Source organism: Protopterus annectens, chromosome 2.part0, assembly GCF_019279795.1.
Source record: "Protopterus annectens isolate FY-2018-M chromosome 2.part0, PAN1.0, whole genome shotgun sequence".
Classification (NCBI taxonomy): domain Eukaryota; kingdom Metazoa; phylum Chordata; order Ceratodontiformes; family Protopteridae; genus Protopterus; species Protopterus annectens.
Genome location: NC_056728.1, coordinates 826,260,942 through 826,276,020, shown reverse-complemented (window position 1 = coordinate 826,276,020; position 15,079 = coordinate 826,260,942). Strand labels below are relative to the sequence as shown.

Here is a 15,079-nt window from a genome sequence, read left to right as displayed (position 1 = left end):
CTCTGTTGAGACCCATTCGGAGTCCAGTATGCCGCGAGATGCTTCTTCGACTATGGAACCTGTGGATGTCTCTACCTTGGGTGGGTCCGGAGCCGCTGCGCAGGCACCGGCTTCTGAGGCATTTCTTCTCTCTACTGATGTTCGAATTAAACCGATGACTTCATTTCTAACCAAAACTACCGAGTTTCTTAGGTCCAGAGTATGCACTATGCCTAGAAAACCCACAACCAAAGCACATGCTCAGGCTCCCATGCCACAAAAACAAATGCTTAGAATGGCTGAAGACCTTATTATACTGATTAGGGGAAGTCAGCCTTCCTCTGCAAAGATACAAAGAACCCAGTCCCCTTCAGGTTCTGCAGACCAGAAGTCTGATAACTCTGACATTTCTGATTATGAAGACATGCTGTTATCTGCCTATTCCCTGTGCCTCTCCTCCAGAGTATTTTTCTTTTGGTGAAACTTTGCATACTTTAAGAGAGCATTTCCATTAGGAATGACAAGACTGTCCTCAGTCCAAAAAGAGACTCAGAGAATTTTTAGAGTCGCCTCAGCACAGGCCTTTAGCTATACCCCCTGTCCTGGATGTTGCGGATGATGTTTTCATGGAATCCAGTCTTAGTCCTGACACTTTACCTCCTGCCCCTAGGAAACCTGACAGGTACTACAGGGTACCTGATACTCACATGTTTCTGTTCAAGAATCCTACTGCTGACCCAGAGATCATTTCCCAGGGGACTAACGGTATCAAAGCTACTACAGCCAAGAATCCCACCCCTTCGGACAGGGATTCCAGAGCTTTGTACAGCTGGGGTAAGAAGGTATATACCTCTGCAACTCTTGCTATCAGGGCTTTGAATTGCCAGTTTCACATGCTTAAAGTGCCAGCAACATATTATGGAGCTTATTAAACAAAAAGTGGTAACTTTTCCTGACTTTGCAGAAAATAAAGAATTGCAGGAGCTTATGCACTCTGCAAACCAAGTCAGTAAGCATACTTTGCAGTGTGACTTTGATGACCTAGAAGCATCTTGCAGGGCAGCAGTCACTGGCTCTGTACTGAGAAGAAATGCTTGGCTGAAGGAGCAGACCTTGCCAGATCATGTCAAATCTAAATTACTAGATGCTGCTTTGAATAAGGATTCTTTTCTTGACACCAAAAGAGAAGAGGTTCTTAGAAAAATGGAAGAAAAAGCTAAATCTATGCAGACTGTTATAGAAATCTTACAAGTACAACCCCCTAGATTCAGTAGGCATTGCCCTTCAAAACACTGGTCCTTTCCAGCCCCCTCCAGGCCTTCTCAAACAAGACCCAGGGGAAACAGACCACCCAGACTATAGTCTCAGGGTATGCAGAGATCTAGGCAATGGAGTGCCCCCACCCCTAAAGCAGGGAGTGGTAAGCCACCTCCGTATGGAAAAAACTCACAATGACTTTTTCAGTCTACTTTCCAGCCCTGTCCAACTGCTTGTGCCCCTAGGAGGAAAACTTGCCCTTCATGCACAAAACTGGATGTCCATCACCCAAGACCGATGGGTCCTCAACATTGTATCCCAAGGATGCACATTTTATTTCCATTCTCTGCCAGTTCCAAGTGGGTTTCCAGACTTTCCTCCAAACCGGTGGGCAGAGGCTCAAAGCTAAGTACTTTCACTGCTCAATATCAGAGCTATTCAACTTGTTCCAGTAGAACAGAAGGGTCAAGGATTCTACTCCATACTCTTACTGGTACCCAGGAAAGAGGGCTCTTGGCCCAGTCCTGGATATTTCAATTCTTAACACCTTCCTGGTGGTACCAAAATTCAAAATGCTTACCCTGCAACAGCTTCTTCCTATGTTAGCCAAGGATGCCTGGTTAGTCACCCTAGACTTAAAAGAAGCCTGTCTGTACATCCCTATAAGGGAGTCATGCAGGAAGTATTTACGTTTCAGAGCAGGATCTATGCATTATCAGTTCTCTGCACTTCCCTTTAGCTTATCTACTGCACCCAGGGTATTCACAAAATGCCTGGCTCCAGCCATTGCGTACTGCAGACAGAGAAATATCCAAATTTACCCATACTTGGAAGACTGCCTGATTTAGGCGGACAGTCAGAATTTCTGCTTCAGCACCTGGCATTTGACTTCCTTGGGGTACACCATCAACGAAATCACACCTGGTACCCAGTCAAAAGATTGTATTCCTGGGACCAAGCTTGGACACAACTTCCCACATGGCATTCCTCACTTCAGAAAAGCAAGTCTTTCTGACAAATTACTTCAAACAAATGGCCACCAGAACCCAACTATCTGCAAGAAAAATACTGTAAGCCCTAGGGTTCATGGCTTCATGCATACTGCTAATTTCATATGCAAGACTGCATATGAGGAAACTTCAATGGTATTTAAAAAGTCTTTGGTGCCAACATTCTCAGGACCTGGAATCAGTCATTCCTGTCATACCCTGTCTAAGGACAGAGTTCCTTTGGTGGGCAGAAGCATGCAACCACAACAAGGGACAGACATTAACTACCCTGACCACAGATGCATCAGACTATGCCTGGGGGGCTCACATGGCTGGCAAATGTATTCAGGCCCACTGGAGCCCAAGTCAGATTCATCTGCACATCAACCAGAAAGAGATGCTAGCTGCTCAGAATGCCCTGACAGCCTTCAGATCCCTACTCTTTCCAGGACAACTGCTAATAAAAACAGACAACACCACAGTTATGTGGTACATCAGCAAGCAGGGGGAACCCATTCCTACTCACTCTGCAGGTTAGCCATGGCCCTGTGGCACATGGCCTTGGACATCCAAGTCCACCTACAGGCTCAGTTCCTGCCAGGCAAGCAAAACTCACTGGCAGACAATTTAAGCAGAAACCCCCTAGACCCACACGAGTAGAAATTGGAGCTCAGCACCTTCGACCTTCTGATTCAGAAATGGGGGACTCCAGAGGTGGATCTCTTTGCCTCCCCCTACAACCACCAGCTCAGCAATTTCTGCACCAGGAATCCTCACAGCAGGGCCTGGAAAGTGGATGCCCTATCCTTTCTATGGGAAAAGTGCTCAGTCTATGCCTTTCCCCCTCTGCCCCCTCTCACAAGAGTGTTACTCAAGATAAAACAAGACAGGTCAAGGACAATTCTGATTGCCCCAGACTGGCCACACCAGCACTGGTACCCACTCCTGCGCAGCCTGACAATGGTGCCACCCTGGCACCTACACCAGACCCCCAACCTTTATCTCTCAGCAGGAGGGACAGATTTTGCATCCACAATTGCAAACCCTAAATCTTGCAGCCTGGCTTATTCCTTGAATTCTGCCCCAGCAACCCTAAGCAAACAGGTGCTGGATGTTATCCTTGAAGCCAGAAGGCCCAGTACAAGGAAATCCTTTGCTGATAAGTGGAAAAGATATTGCTCCTGGATTCAGTCTAAAGGAGAGGACACAGCACTGCCCTCCTTACCCCTAATCCTGGATTACCTAGCTGAATTACTCCACAGAGGCCTATCCTTCTCCTCCATTAAGAGCCATGCCTCTGCCATCTCAGCTCATTACACTCACCCTATCATCAAACAGTTCCTGAGAGGGGCAAACAACTTAAGGCCACCAATGAGAGCACCCACCCCTGCTTGCGACCTTAACTTTGTACTGGAAAAGCTCACGCTCCCCCCCTTTGAACCGTCTTTCTCAGCAGAGTTAAAATTCCTCTCTTGGAAAATAGCCTTGATTCTAGCCATCACTTCAGCTAGAAGAGTGTCTGAGCTACAAGCACTGATGGCTGTGGAATCCTTCATTATTTTCCATGCTGACAGGGTTTCCCTCAGGACAAACCCTTCCTTTATGCCTAAAGTGATGTCCAGTGTGGCTCTCAACCAATCCATCCATTTGCCAACCTTCTTCCCTAATCCTCAAAACAAAGAGGAAAGGATCCTGAACTCTTTACATATGTACAGACAGCTCAGATTCTGCCTTGACAGGACAAAGCCCTTCAGAAAATCTGACCAGTTACTAGTTAGCTTTGCAACAGGGGCAGAGGGCAAGGCCATTTCAGAACAAACCATTTCCAAATGGATAGCACACTGCATCCATTTCTGCTACAAGCACCATGGAAAGCCAACCCCTCTGGGGGTCAGAACACATTCAACTAGGGCTACATCTACCTCTACAGCATTTCTCAGGGGAGTCTCTACCAGGAACATCCTGGAGGCTGCTACCTGGAGCTCTGTACACACCTTCACCAAGCATTACCACCTGCCTATCTTTTCCAAATCCAGGGCAGGTTTTGCTACAGCAGTCTTGCAAGGCCTACTAGCCAGCCCTAACTCTTCTTGACCGCATCCACCCTTCCTCAGCTTTGGGAATCCGCCCAAGTGTGATGACTGCAACAGTGAAACACGAAGAACATAGTACAGTTTTGTACACTTAACATAAATGTAGATTCTTCTTCTTCTTTCGCCTTTTCCCAGTTAGGAGTTGCCACAGCAGATCATCTGTCCACTTATGATTGGCAGTGGAGTTTTACAGTGTCTAGTTGCCAGCCCGGTGCCCAACCTTCCACGGAAGGCACACACACGCATGCACTCATGCCTAGGGCCAATTTGGAGTGTCCAATCCACCTACAGCATGTCTTTGGGATGTGGGAGGAAACCGGAGCACCCAGAGGAAACCCACGCGACCACAGGGAGGACATGCAGATTCCACACACAAAGCACCCCAGTCGAGGATTGAACCGGAGAACCTCTTGCTGTAAAGTGACAACGCTAACCACTGCACCACTGTGGCTGCCCACTTACCATAAATGTAGATGTTTGAGTGTATTCACTGTTGCAGTCCTGGTTTCCCTCCCTCCTGCCCCCTGATTTTTCTCTCTATGGCTGTTACTATTGGTATTGGTGTTTGCTTTTTACTGGTGGTGTTTTCCCCACCATAACTTAGCTCCCTGTTTGGAGGCTCCTGACATTTGCGGCAAGAAAAACTGATGTAATGGCGTCGGCTGCCTGTTTTTATACCCCTGACGACCTGACATCAGTTCTGAAGTGACAGCAACCGACGCAGAAATACTAAGTCTCTGGTATTTGGGCCGACTGAGAGCTACCTGCAGGCAGATAACCCAAGTGTGATGACTGCAACAGTGAATACACTTGAACATCTACATTTATGGTAAGTGTACACAACTGCACTTTCCCTTTCTTGCCTTCTTACGGTGTAAAGCCAGGATACCTTATAACTAGGAAAAAGTGCTGATAACACTCCCCCACCTCTTATTTCAAATACCGCTGACTTCACAGTATCCAAAACTGCTTTGTAATATTAGATGCACTTTATATCATGATTTTGTATACAAATATTAGTAAACACAAAATTTGTTTTACTTAACAGTTAGTCATAAAGTAGGTTATATGCTTTACAGTTCATCCACCAGTTTAACAAATTTAATAAAATTTAACTCTTTTTTTAGATGATGCTTCTTGTGAAGCTACATTTCACATCTATTCATATAGGCAAAAACACAAATTACCAGCAAGAGTCCAAACATCCATTGAAGACTTGAGAAAGCGTAATGTTTTAAGTGAAAGCGCTTGTCCAAAATTAAAAAAACTGTTCTTTTAAGCCGTGGTGGTCATCTGGATTTTTTTGTTTCATTTATTCATATATCTGATAGGAATGGTACTTTACAGTCTCGCATTTATTCACTAGTTTCACCCTGATGCTTGTCTCTTCCTTATCCACTCCATCTTCAAGTGTCAGTGTACAGTTCAAGGTACTTCTTTGCCATTTTTTTCAGAAGCATCTCCTTTTGCTTGTATGAATGTGTTTTAGCCAATATGGATATCAGCTTCTTCGGGGGGAGGGCGTTACATTAGGAGCATAAATACAATGTGCGCTCAATTAACATATCCTCCTGTGAAACATCAGTCCAGTTACTTAATTGTGACTTCATAAAGTTATTGCAGTTCACTCCATTTGATTTCTGTGGCACTGCAGAAAATCTGAGGTGTCCATCATTCTTTTATTCATTTCTACTTCTGACTTCTTTAAACTCAATAGTTCATCAGATTGATTTAATATTTTTATTTTTTTCCAAACATTTTTCATTTTATATAGTTTCCCAAATTCTCACTTATTTTAAAAACTTCTGAGTGCAATTGGTCTATGCTTTCTTCTAGTTTGATATTGCACATAGGTCTGCTTCCTGATGATCAGTTGTGCGAGTCTTCTTATCTAGAACTTTTTATTCGCTTTTTCTAGTCAAGCATTGTTTTTTGCTTTCTCATGTTTTTTTCTTTGCTGACATCCCAACAGTTCATCTGCTAGCCAATAAATACATTTCTTTTCAAATATATAATTTGTTTTGCTAGCCGTGGTACAGTGGTAGCATTGTTGCCTCACAGCAAGAGGTTCTCCTGTTCGATTCTCAGCTGGAGTGCCTTCTGTGTGGAGTCTGCATGTCCTCCCTGCGGTCAAGTGGCCTCCAAAAGACATGCGTGAATGGGCATGCCTTTGCTGAAGGTTGGGCGTCGGGCTGGCAACTCGGCACCATAAAAATCTACTGCCATTCATTAGCAGACCGTGGCGACCCCTAACCGGGAAAAGCCGAAAAGACAAACAAACAAACAATTTATATTGCTTTTTTTCACACATTCTCAGTTTTCACATTAGGAGAAGTGTAATTGGTGTGATTTACAGCCAGTCACCATCTTGGGAATATCTTCTAGATTGTTTATTGTCCCAAAAATATTGAAAGTGTAAGCCAGTTAGTAGACCTGTCCAGACTGAATGTTTTATTTAAGAAAAACTCAGAGCTTAATTTGACACTCAGCCCAGAAATAAATAGTGTGTCAAATATAAAACCCTCTCTGATAAAATATTTGTTATTCCACTCATAAATTCATTTTATAGAAGGCACTTTTTTCATGAGAAAGTAGGTGAGATAATACTTTACATATGTAATTTACTTTTGTCATGAAATCCGATGCAAAGACAAAATGCTTTTCCCAATTCAGCTAATACCAAGTTAGCCTATATGGGGGCACATCTTGCCACCATAGCTACACCTGAAATTTGTTGGTAAAATTCACCTTTGAAAATTCAGAAAGTTGTTTTTAAGAACTTAGTCCATTAACAGGACCAATGTGTTAACTTTACTATTGGTTAAACCTTCAATTTTGGTTAAGGCGTTATGAAAGAATTCCAAACCAATATCATGGGATATTACTAAAAATAAATTGATTACATTAACTGTTACAAAAATAAATTCCTGGTCAACATCCACAATTCTTAAAATATCCAAGCAATGCCAGGAATCACGTAATATATGTGATGTAGCTTTCAAAGCTTTTTTACAATAATGTTTAATAAAAGCCACTAAAGGTTCAGTTTTGGATCCCCGTGCTGCCACAGTAGCTCTAAATGGTGGATCATATTTGTTTTTGTGGATCTTAAGGATACCAAAGATCGAGAGAATTATAGGTGTATCAGCAGTGAGGTATTTATATTCATCTTTGTTAATTTTCCCCCTGACACAATGCATCAAACAACCACCAATCAGTTTTGGCATAAGCAGCATTAATTTCACTTTTCGAAACCCTATTATATATACTGTAATCATTTAAAATCTCAGACATATTAAATACATAGTCATAGTAACACATGATCACAACACCGCCTCCTTTATCTGGCTTCATTATTTTATAATTCTTATTAGAAGCCAATTCAATGAGGCACTCCCATTCACCGGGTGATAAGTTGTCAATAAAATGTTTATGAGATTTAACCAAATGTCTAAGATCTGCATCACACATTTGCTCCAACAAATAAATAATATGGTTAGTTGGAGGGATAAGTACTTTTTCTTTACAAGCAAACCTCTTCTCAATTACATTCTCATTGGAATCATCAAAAAAGATACGTATATTTAGCTGCCTCGTATATAGTTTTAAATTAATTAAAAGTTTTATAAGGTACAGAAGTACAGAGGACTTAGACTTCCTGTTAAATATAGAAGCACATTAGCATTGTATCCAGTTATGTGGTTATGGCCCTTTAGGAACAGGCTTTATCTGTAGGGGATTAACTTACAAGCCATTTATGTTCCCTCTTGTTTGGTAGCTCTGCCAAATTTTTTCAGCAGGCAGATTACACTGTCTCATAAGTAGAAAGTACACAGTTATTCATTTGGCCGGTTGTGCAAAGGTGCAATCAGAAAACACAATGTATTGCATTTCGGCACAGGCACCAGTTAGTGCTGTTCCTTATTCTATGTCCTCACCATGTAATGCTGACAGTGGATAACCTGCCATAGACTGGAGTGTGCACTTCTTTTTTACCCATTCCAGAAAGTCTAAATAAAAGCAGAAAAAGCAAATTTCCTCCTTATATCTCAGTTCTGGCCAAGGCCACTCTGGTTCTTCATTTTCAATTTATAGGCCACAATAATATGCTTCTTCTACCTTTGCCCCAGATTCTAGAGATATAGGAGTAAGGCATAGCTATGCATCTTTTCTTAGAATCTTTCATGCTCAAACTTGGGAGTGTTTACAATTGATAACTGTTATTGTCAAAGTTTTAACTGTAGGAGTTACATACCATAACAACGGATGTTAGAAAGTGGTATAGTTTTCCAGTGCTCCTTCCACAACTGATTGGAAAGGTGGCATTCTGAGAACAAAGTTACTAGAAATGTAAGAATATTCAGAAACTGAGAACAGTGATCACCTGCACCAATCTTGGAGGACACTATATGAGTATGTCATATCATTTTTTTTTCTCATTCAGAGTAATGGAAGATTTTTCTCGTGGATGTTGAGATGCATTCACCTGGTAAAGGTATTATATGCACGCACAGCACAGGGTAAATAACAGACTTCTGGGGGTCTTTTGAGGCCTGATAACACAACTATATCCACCCCATAAAGTCTGTTATTCCTTTAGGGCAATATTGCAGTCAGAAAATACTCCACTATTTTTAATGAAATGTTGAGCATCTTTTGCCATTCCCTGATCAGGGGCCCCTCAAAAAATGGTCTGTGATCTGGCTGGCACTTGTAAATCTCAGGAACCTGCCATGACCCTGAAAAAGATGGGCACATATAACACACTTGTGACCTATAGTAACAGTTCATTCAAAGATATTTTCCTCAAGGTCTTCTAATAGGTAAGTGCACATTTAGGCAGATATATAGGCCAGTGTATGTAGGGCCACACATGGTGTCACTGTTTTGTGTTGTTGGTGATGCTGGGTAGGTGCTCTAACCATGGCTGATAATCCCATCTTCACCCACAGACTGTGGCAGAGACAATGTTTGTAATATACTACACACTCAAAGAGACAGAGTATGGTGGAATGTGTTTTTTGCCACCCAAGTGAATGCATCTGAGGAAGAGTGAAAAAGTATCATGCATTCAAGTAAGAACTCAGACCTGCTATCACTCTCCACAAAAACTTTTAGTATAGCAGTGTTGTAAACAAGTGAGTAACACTGGAATTAAGACTGGCCTCCACGTTAAGTACTTAAAAAGATATAGCTATACAAATAAAAAATTAAAAAGTGAAGTATCCAGACAGGGATAGAATGAAAGGAACTGGATTAAGTTTTCTTTTCATTTGGACAAGGACAGAATTCCTGCTTTTAAAGCAAACATCAGTCAAAGGAGAAACCTCGCTTGTTTGCCTTTTAGTGTAACATACTAAAAAACCTTCTAAGGCACTCTTAGGGCTCCTGCCACTAGATGTGCGGCAACATCAGCCAGTTATCTTCAGAAAATGTCTGCAGTACTGTCATACTTTCACAACAAATTCTAAATTGGAAGGACATCCCAAGTTAAGGATGTGCTGTCAAAGGTATGGTAGCCATCTCCCAGGAAAAAACAAGTACTGCTTAGTTTGTTTTTGGCAAAAAAAAAAAGTTGTGATTTCCTGTTACATTGACCCTGCCCAAAGAGTGGACTTCTGTAAGGTTTATGTAGCAGAAGGGCTTCATGGAGACTTCACTGTAACAGTAGAGCTACCCTTTCTTCTCTGTGTAAGGCATGTACAGTTATATTTCTAGGTCAATAGGTGTTTGTACAAAACATCATTTCCCTTTCTTACTGTACATTTGGCTTGAGCATTCTACTTGCCTACCACTAGCACATGTTCTCCTGTGTGAATTTCAGGTTTGAAAAACTAAGGAGGAGTCAAACCAGTGTCATGAAAGAATTCACAAGTTCAATGCCAAAGCTTATCCACACAGAGATATCGAAATCTGAGAAAAGTATGGTCAGAACAAAGGAAATATAAAGCGAGTAAACTCGAATAATACTGTTATTGTTGCAGTAACATCCCATCAAAGATCTTCTTTTGTGGTAAGTATTGTACAGACTTGTGCTTTAGGTTGCTAAATATACAGTTGGATCTTCAAACAGATGCCACTAAAGCCACTTACTCCCTTTGGCTCCCTCCAGACTGGGGAATATTTATGCTTGGATAGCGTTACCTGATAATTTTTACAAGTGAAGAAGAGTTACTTTCCGAGAAGTATGACAGAAAAAAAAAAACTAGCTGGATCAGGTGTTTGCATCCCAGATTAAGGGGTCATTTACAATTCCAGAATGGGGTTAAAGCCTGGAAAAGTTGTACTTACTAAATAGTCTTGGACAAGAGGTACAAGTCCTATTTGTCCTGTGTCCAGAGTGTATGTTGAATGATTCAAAGGTTGCTGATGTTTTCTGACTATTAGTGCTATCAGTTGCTATTGTCAGTGAAGTTCAGATTTTGACACTATCCTTTACATATTGTAAAGATCTAGAGCTAAGGTAAGCAGCTTTTTCTCATTATTTCTGTGATATATTTATTTGAGGATCTGCATAAGTACCTAAACTTGTTTTCTCATGAAAACCTCATTTCTGACCTCTTGCCTTATGCTTTGTCCTTATAATAGCTCCAGTGGTTATTAGACAACTATGAGACAGCTGAAGGAGTCAGCCTTCCCAGAAGCACTCTATATAACCACTATCTCCGGCACTGTCAAGAGCACAAACTTGACCCTGTAAATGCTGCATCCTTCGGGAAACTCATCCGTTCCATTTTCATGGGGCTGCGCACACGGCGATTGGGAACCAGGTTGGTATACTATGAGTGGTTAAAACTGGAATCCAAACTTCACCTAAGAATCATTTTCCACCAGAGTGAATATACTAAAAGTAAGGGATATTCTGAATTCTGTTTTGTTTCTAAAATAATTTATGGAAGGTCTTTTCTTGTGTCCACCATCACCATTTATCAGACTTGGGCAAGTGATATTCTCCACTTGAGAAGAGGCCAAGCTTTGTGAACCTATGATCTACACAACAGTTAAGCAGTGTCAAGCTGTAATCATTTAATCAGAAATACCATCAATGCCCAGAAATGTCATAAAGATCACTTTTGATTTTTTGAATAAAACATTTTTGAATGCCACTGCATGATTTCAGCTTTTTTTTATTTATTCTTTTTTTTGGAATAGGGTCAGTAGTGCTTTTACCAATTACAGCTTTCCTAGTATAACACTGTATTTCAAATTTTGTGACAGTTACTTAAAGATTTTTCCCTAAGTACACTGTGTATGTTATTTTATTTTTTTGCTTGTCTGGTTGTAAATGAATTTATCAAGTGTTTTCTCATCTTGCATAAGAAATATGAAGCATTTTTTCCACTCATTTACTTTCCTTGCAGCTGTTTATTTTCAGTATTGTTTGATGTAGGTCATCTAAAAAGGGCTGTGTGGCAGAGTGCTTATGAGAACTCAATAACTACAGCAAACTGCCATTTTGTTTTGCTACTTTGGGCATTAATAATGTTGAAGAAAAGTAACAAATACATTATGCAGCCATTGCCTCCAAAGATTATGAAATCAGCTTCCTTTTACAATCTTAAAAAAATAATTTATGTGTATGTGTGTGTGTGTATAGATATGTTTGTGTGTATATATATATATATATATATATATATATATATATACATATAAATATATATATATATATATATATACGCACACATATATACATATGTACACATGCAAGTATATATATATATATATATATATATATATATATATATATATATATATATATGTGTGTGTGTGTGTGTATGCATCGATAATGGGACCATGTCAACTTACTGAAAATAAATATGCTGATAGTTATAACAGTGAATACACAATGTTGAAATGTTAAAATACTGGAATATAAAAATCTTGAAATCAAACCATTTACTCCCCTGCTTCTGTAGAGAGCTGGGATTTCCACCCCCTGCACCTCCCACCTCAAGACCCATTTTAGTGTTTTTTTTCAAATTTGACTAACAGGTTGACTTTTTTGTTTTGAAATTGTGTTGACTGATTCTGTTCTGGTGCACTGTGCATATACAGTATATGTATGCTGTTTGTAGGCAGTTTGAGATCAGTGCTGGAAAGTTTCAACATGCTGACATTCCAGGATTTTGTATTCTGTATTATGACTTTCAGTGTACTACTGTTCAATATGTTGTCACGTATATATACTTCCTTTAAAGGTAATGTGCATATGTGTGTGTGTGTGTGTGTGTATATATATATATATATATATATATATATATATATATATATATATATATATATGCACAGTGGGTACACACCCATGTTAAAATGCTAGGTTTTTGTGATATAAAAAAAATTAGACCACAGTAAATCATTTTAAAACTTTTCCCACCTTCAATGTGACCTATAACGTGCACAATTCAATTGAAAAACAAACAAAACTGTTAGGGGAAAAAATATAAAAAACGTACAGTAAGTTGGTTGCATAAGTGTGCACACCCTTAAATTAATATTTTGCTGAAGTACCTTTTGATTTAATTACAGCATTCGGTCTGAAGAGGAATTGGATTCTGGGGAAGAGTCTTTGGCATATTCCTATCAGATGCCTTCTCCCTTGGATTATTGCTGTGCAGAGGAAGACTCCTATTAGCCCAGACTCTCCCTTTGAAGAACTCTTATTTGGAGATACTATTTCTATGATGGATTTTTTTTAAATGGGACTGTTCTCAGGTTTCTGACATTCAAAAGAGATATTATCTTGGATGCCCTTTTAGATACTTTTTCAGCAGCTTCGGTGGCCCTAGTTTTTCAAACTCCAACCCCTAAGAAACCTGACAGAGTTTACAAGGTGTCTGATGAGTGTTAGTTCCTCTACAAATGCCCTTCTGCTGACCCTTGAGTGTCTATCTCTTATGACAAACTCTATAAGCTTTTGCCTTCTACTAGACTAATTCCTTCTGACAAGGACAGTAGAGCTGTGGATCAACTGGGCAAAAAGCTATATACTGCTGCCACCTTGGCCTTTGGGATATTAATTACTAGACCGATATAATCAGGTATGTTTTAGCTCTTCTTTCTCAGACTTCCAAGGCTATTTCAGACCTGCCTGATTCCAAAGGGAAGGCCTTTGCCCTCTTTTTATTGTGCTCAACTTCTCAAGTAGCTCGTCACTCTATTAAATGTAATTATGATACAGCTGATGCTTCCTCTAAAACTGCTGCTTTTGGTTCTGTTTTGAGATGTTACTCCTGGCTTCATTTCCAGCCTTTGCATGATGATATTAAGGCTAAACTGTAGGATGCTCCTCTTGATAATAAGAACCTGTTTGGTTCTGCAGTTACTGAGCTTAAGTCTCTGTAGGATAATGGGGAGACCTTACAGGAATTGAAGCATATATTTGATGTTCATCGTGCATACAGCTGCAGTCATAACAGATGGGTTCTCCTGCCGTCAGGCGGGTCCTCGGTCGGCCGAATTCCAAAGTCTAGGTCCGGCGTCGGTTGTCGTCACTTCTTCCCTGATGTCAGTGTGACAGGGGTATAAAGGAACCAGCCGACGCCATTTTCTTCAGTCTTTCTTGCCGCACAGTGCCCGAAGCAGAAGCAGTTCACAAGTGCCGGTCGGCCAGCTCCTGAAATTACGAAAATTTTGAAACCGAAGTCTTCTTGAAAGCTAAGTGCCCCGTTGGGGAATCTTTTCTTGCCTCAGACCGATGTCAGACAAAGTTAATAATTGTATTTCATGTGGGAAGCAAATACTGCATAAGGATTTCCATTCCCTCTGTATTCCTTGTTTAGGGCCAGACCACGACATCTCGGTCTGTTGCTTTTGTGCTACATTCAACAAACGCACCAATAAGCGTCGGGCGGAGTTCGCCCAGCATTATTTTGGCAAAACATTTAACTATATTATGTCGTCGAATACTCCGACTCCAGTTTTGTCTAAAAAGCGCAAAGATAAGGACCGACACACGAGGTCCGCGGCCTCTACCGACACCACGCCAAAGCCAACTACACGCGGTCCGGTTCTCAGTGAGGCGCCTACGCAGCCCCTGACTACCGACGACACTTCATTGGCGGTGTCTCCTGTGTCCGAGGTCGCAGGCACCTCGGCCCACACCCCGACTTCAGATACCGAAGCCACTCTTGGCGTTGAATCTCAAAATGTGGACAGGTCTACCTCCTCTCAAGGTGTCTTCAGACCTTCTTCTTCTTTTTCCATCAAGGCTTTCACTAAGTCTAAAGCAGCCATGCATTCTAAGAGACAAGCTACACAGGGCCCATCTCCAGGCCCCATGCCTAAAAAACAGATGCTTAAAATGGCTGAGGATTTAATTACTCTTATCAGGGGTTCTCAACCCCCTCTGGACAAAAGGCCCAGAGTGAAGGAAGAATCCCCCTCCTCTGATCAGGGCTCCATTATTTTAGAGCACTCTGATGAGCAGGAACATTCTTACTCCCCTTTTGAAGACTCTGATGCAGAGGAGTCCATTCCTTCTGTATCCCCCCCCAGAGGATTACTCATTTGGGGAAACTTTGCATACCTTAAGGGAACACTTCCACTGGGAAGGCCAAGATTATTCAGATTCCAAGAAAAGACTAAGGGAATTTCTCTTGCTACCTCAGCACAGGCCTCTGGCTATACCTCCTGTCTTGGACATCCTAGATGATGTCTACTCGGAGGCCTGCCTTAACCCGGATTCTCTACCTCCAGCCCCAGTTAAGCCTGACAGGTACTACAGGGTTCCTGACTCACACCAATTTCTGTACAAAAGCCATG

At 41.2% G+C, this 15,079-nt stretch overlaps 1 protein-coding gene across 1 annotated transcript in view; it reads left to right on the top strand.

Moving 5' to 3' along the window:
- RFX3 (regulatory factor X3) overlaps positions 1–15,079 on the top strand; it is a 1,639,608-nt gene that overhangs the window by 1,030,045 nt on the left and 594,484 nt on the right. The window contains exon 7 of the mRNA XM_044061098.1: positions 10,907–11,088. Coding sequence (XP_043917033.1) covers positions 10,907–11,088 — 182 coding nt within the window. The remainder of the gene's footprint in view (positions 1–10,906; positions 11,089–15,079) is intronic.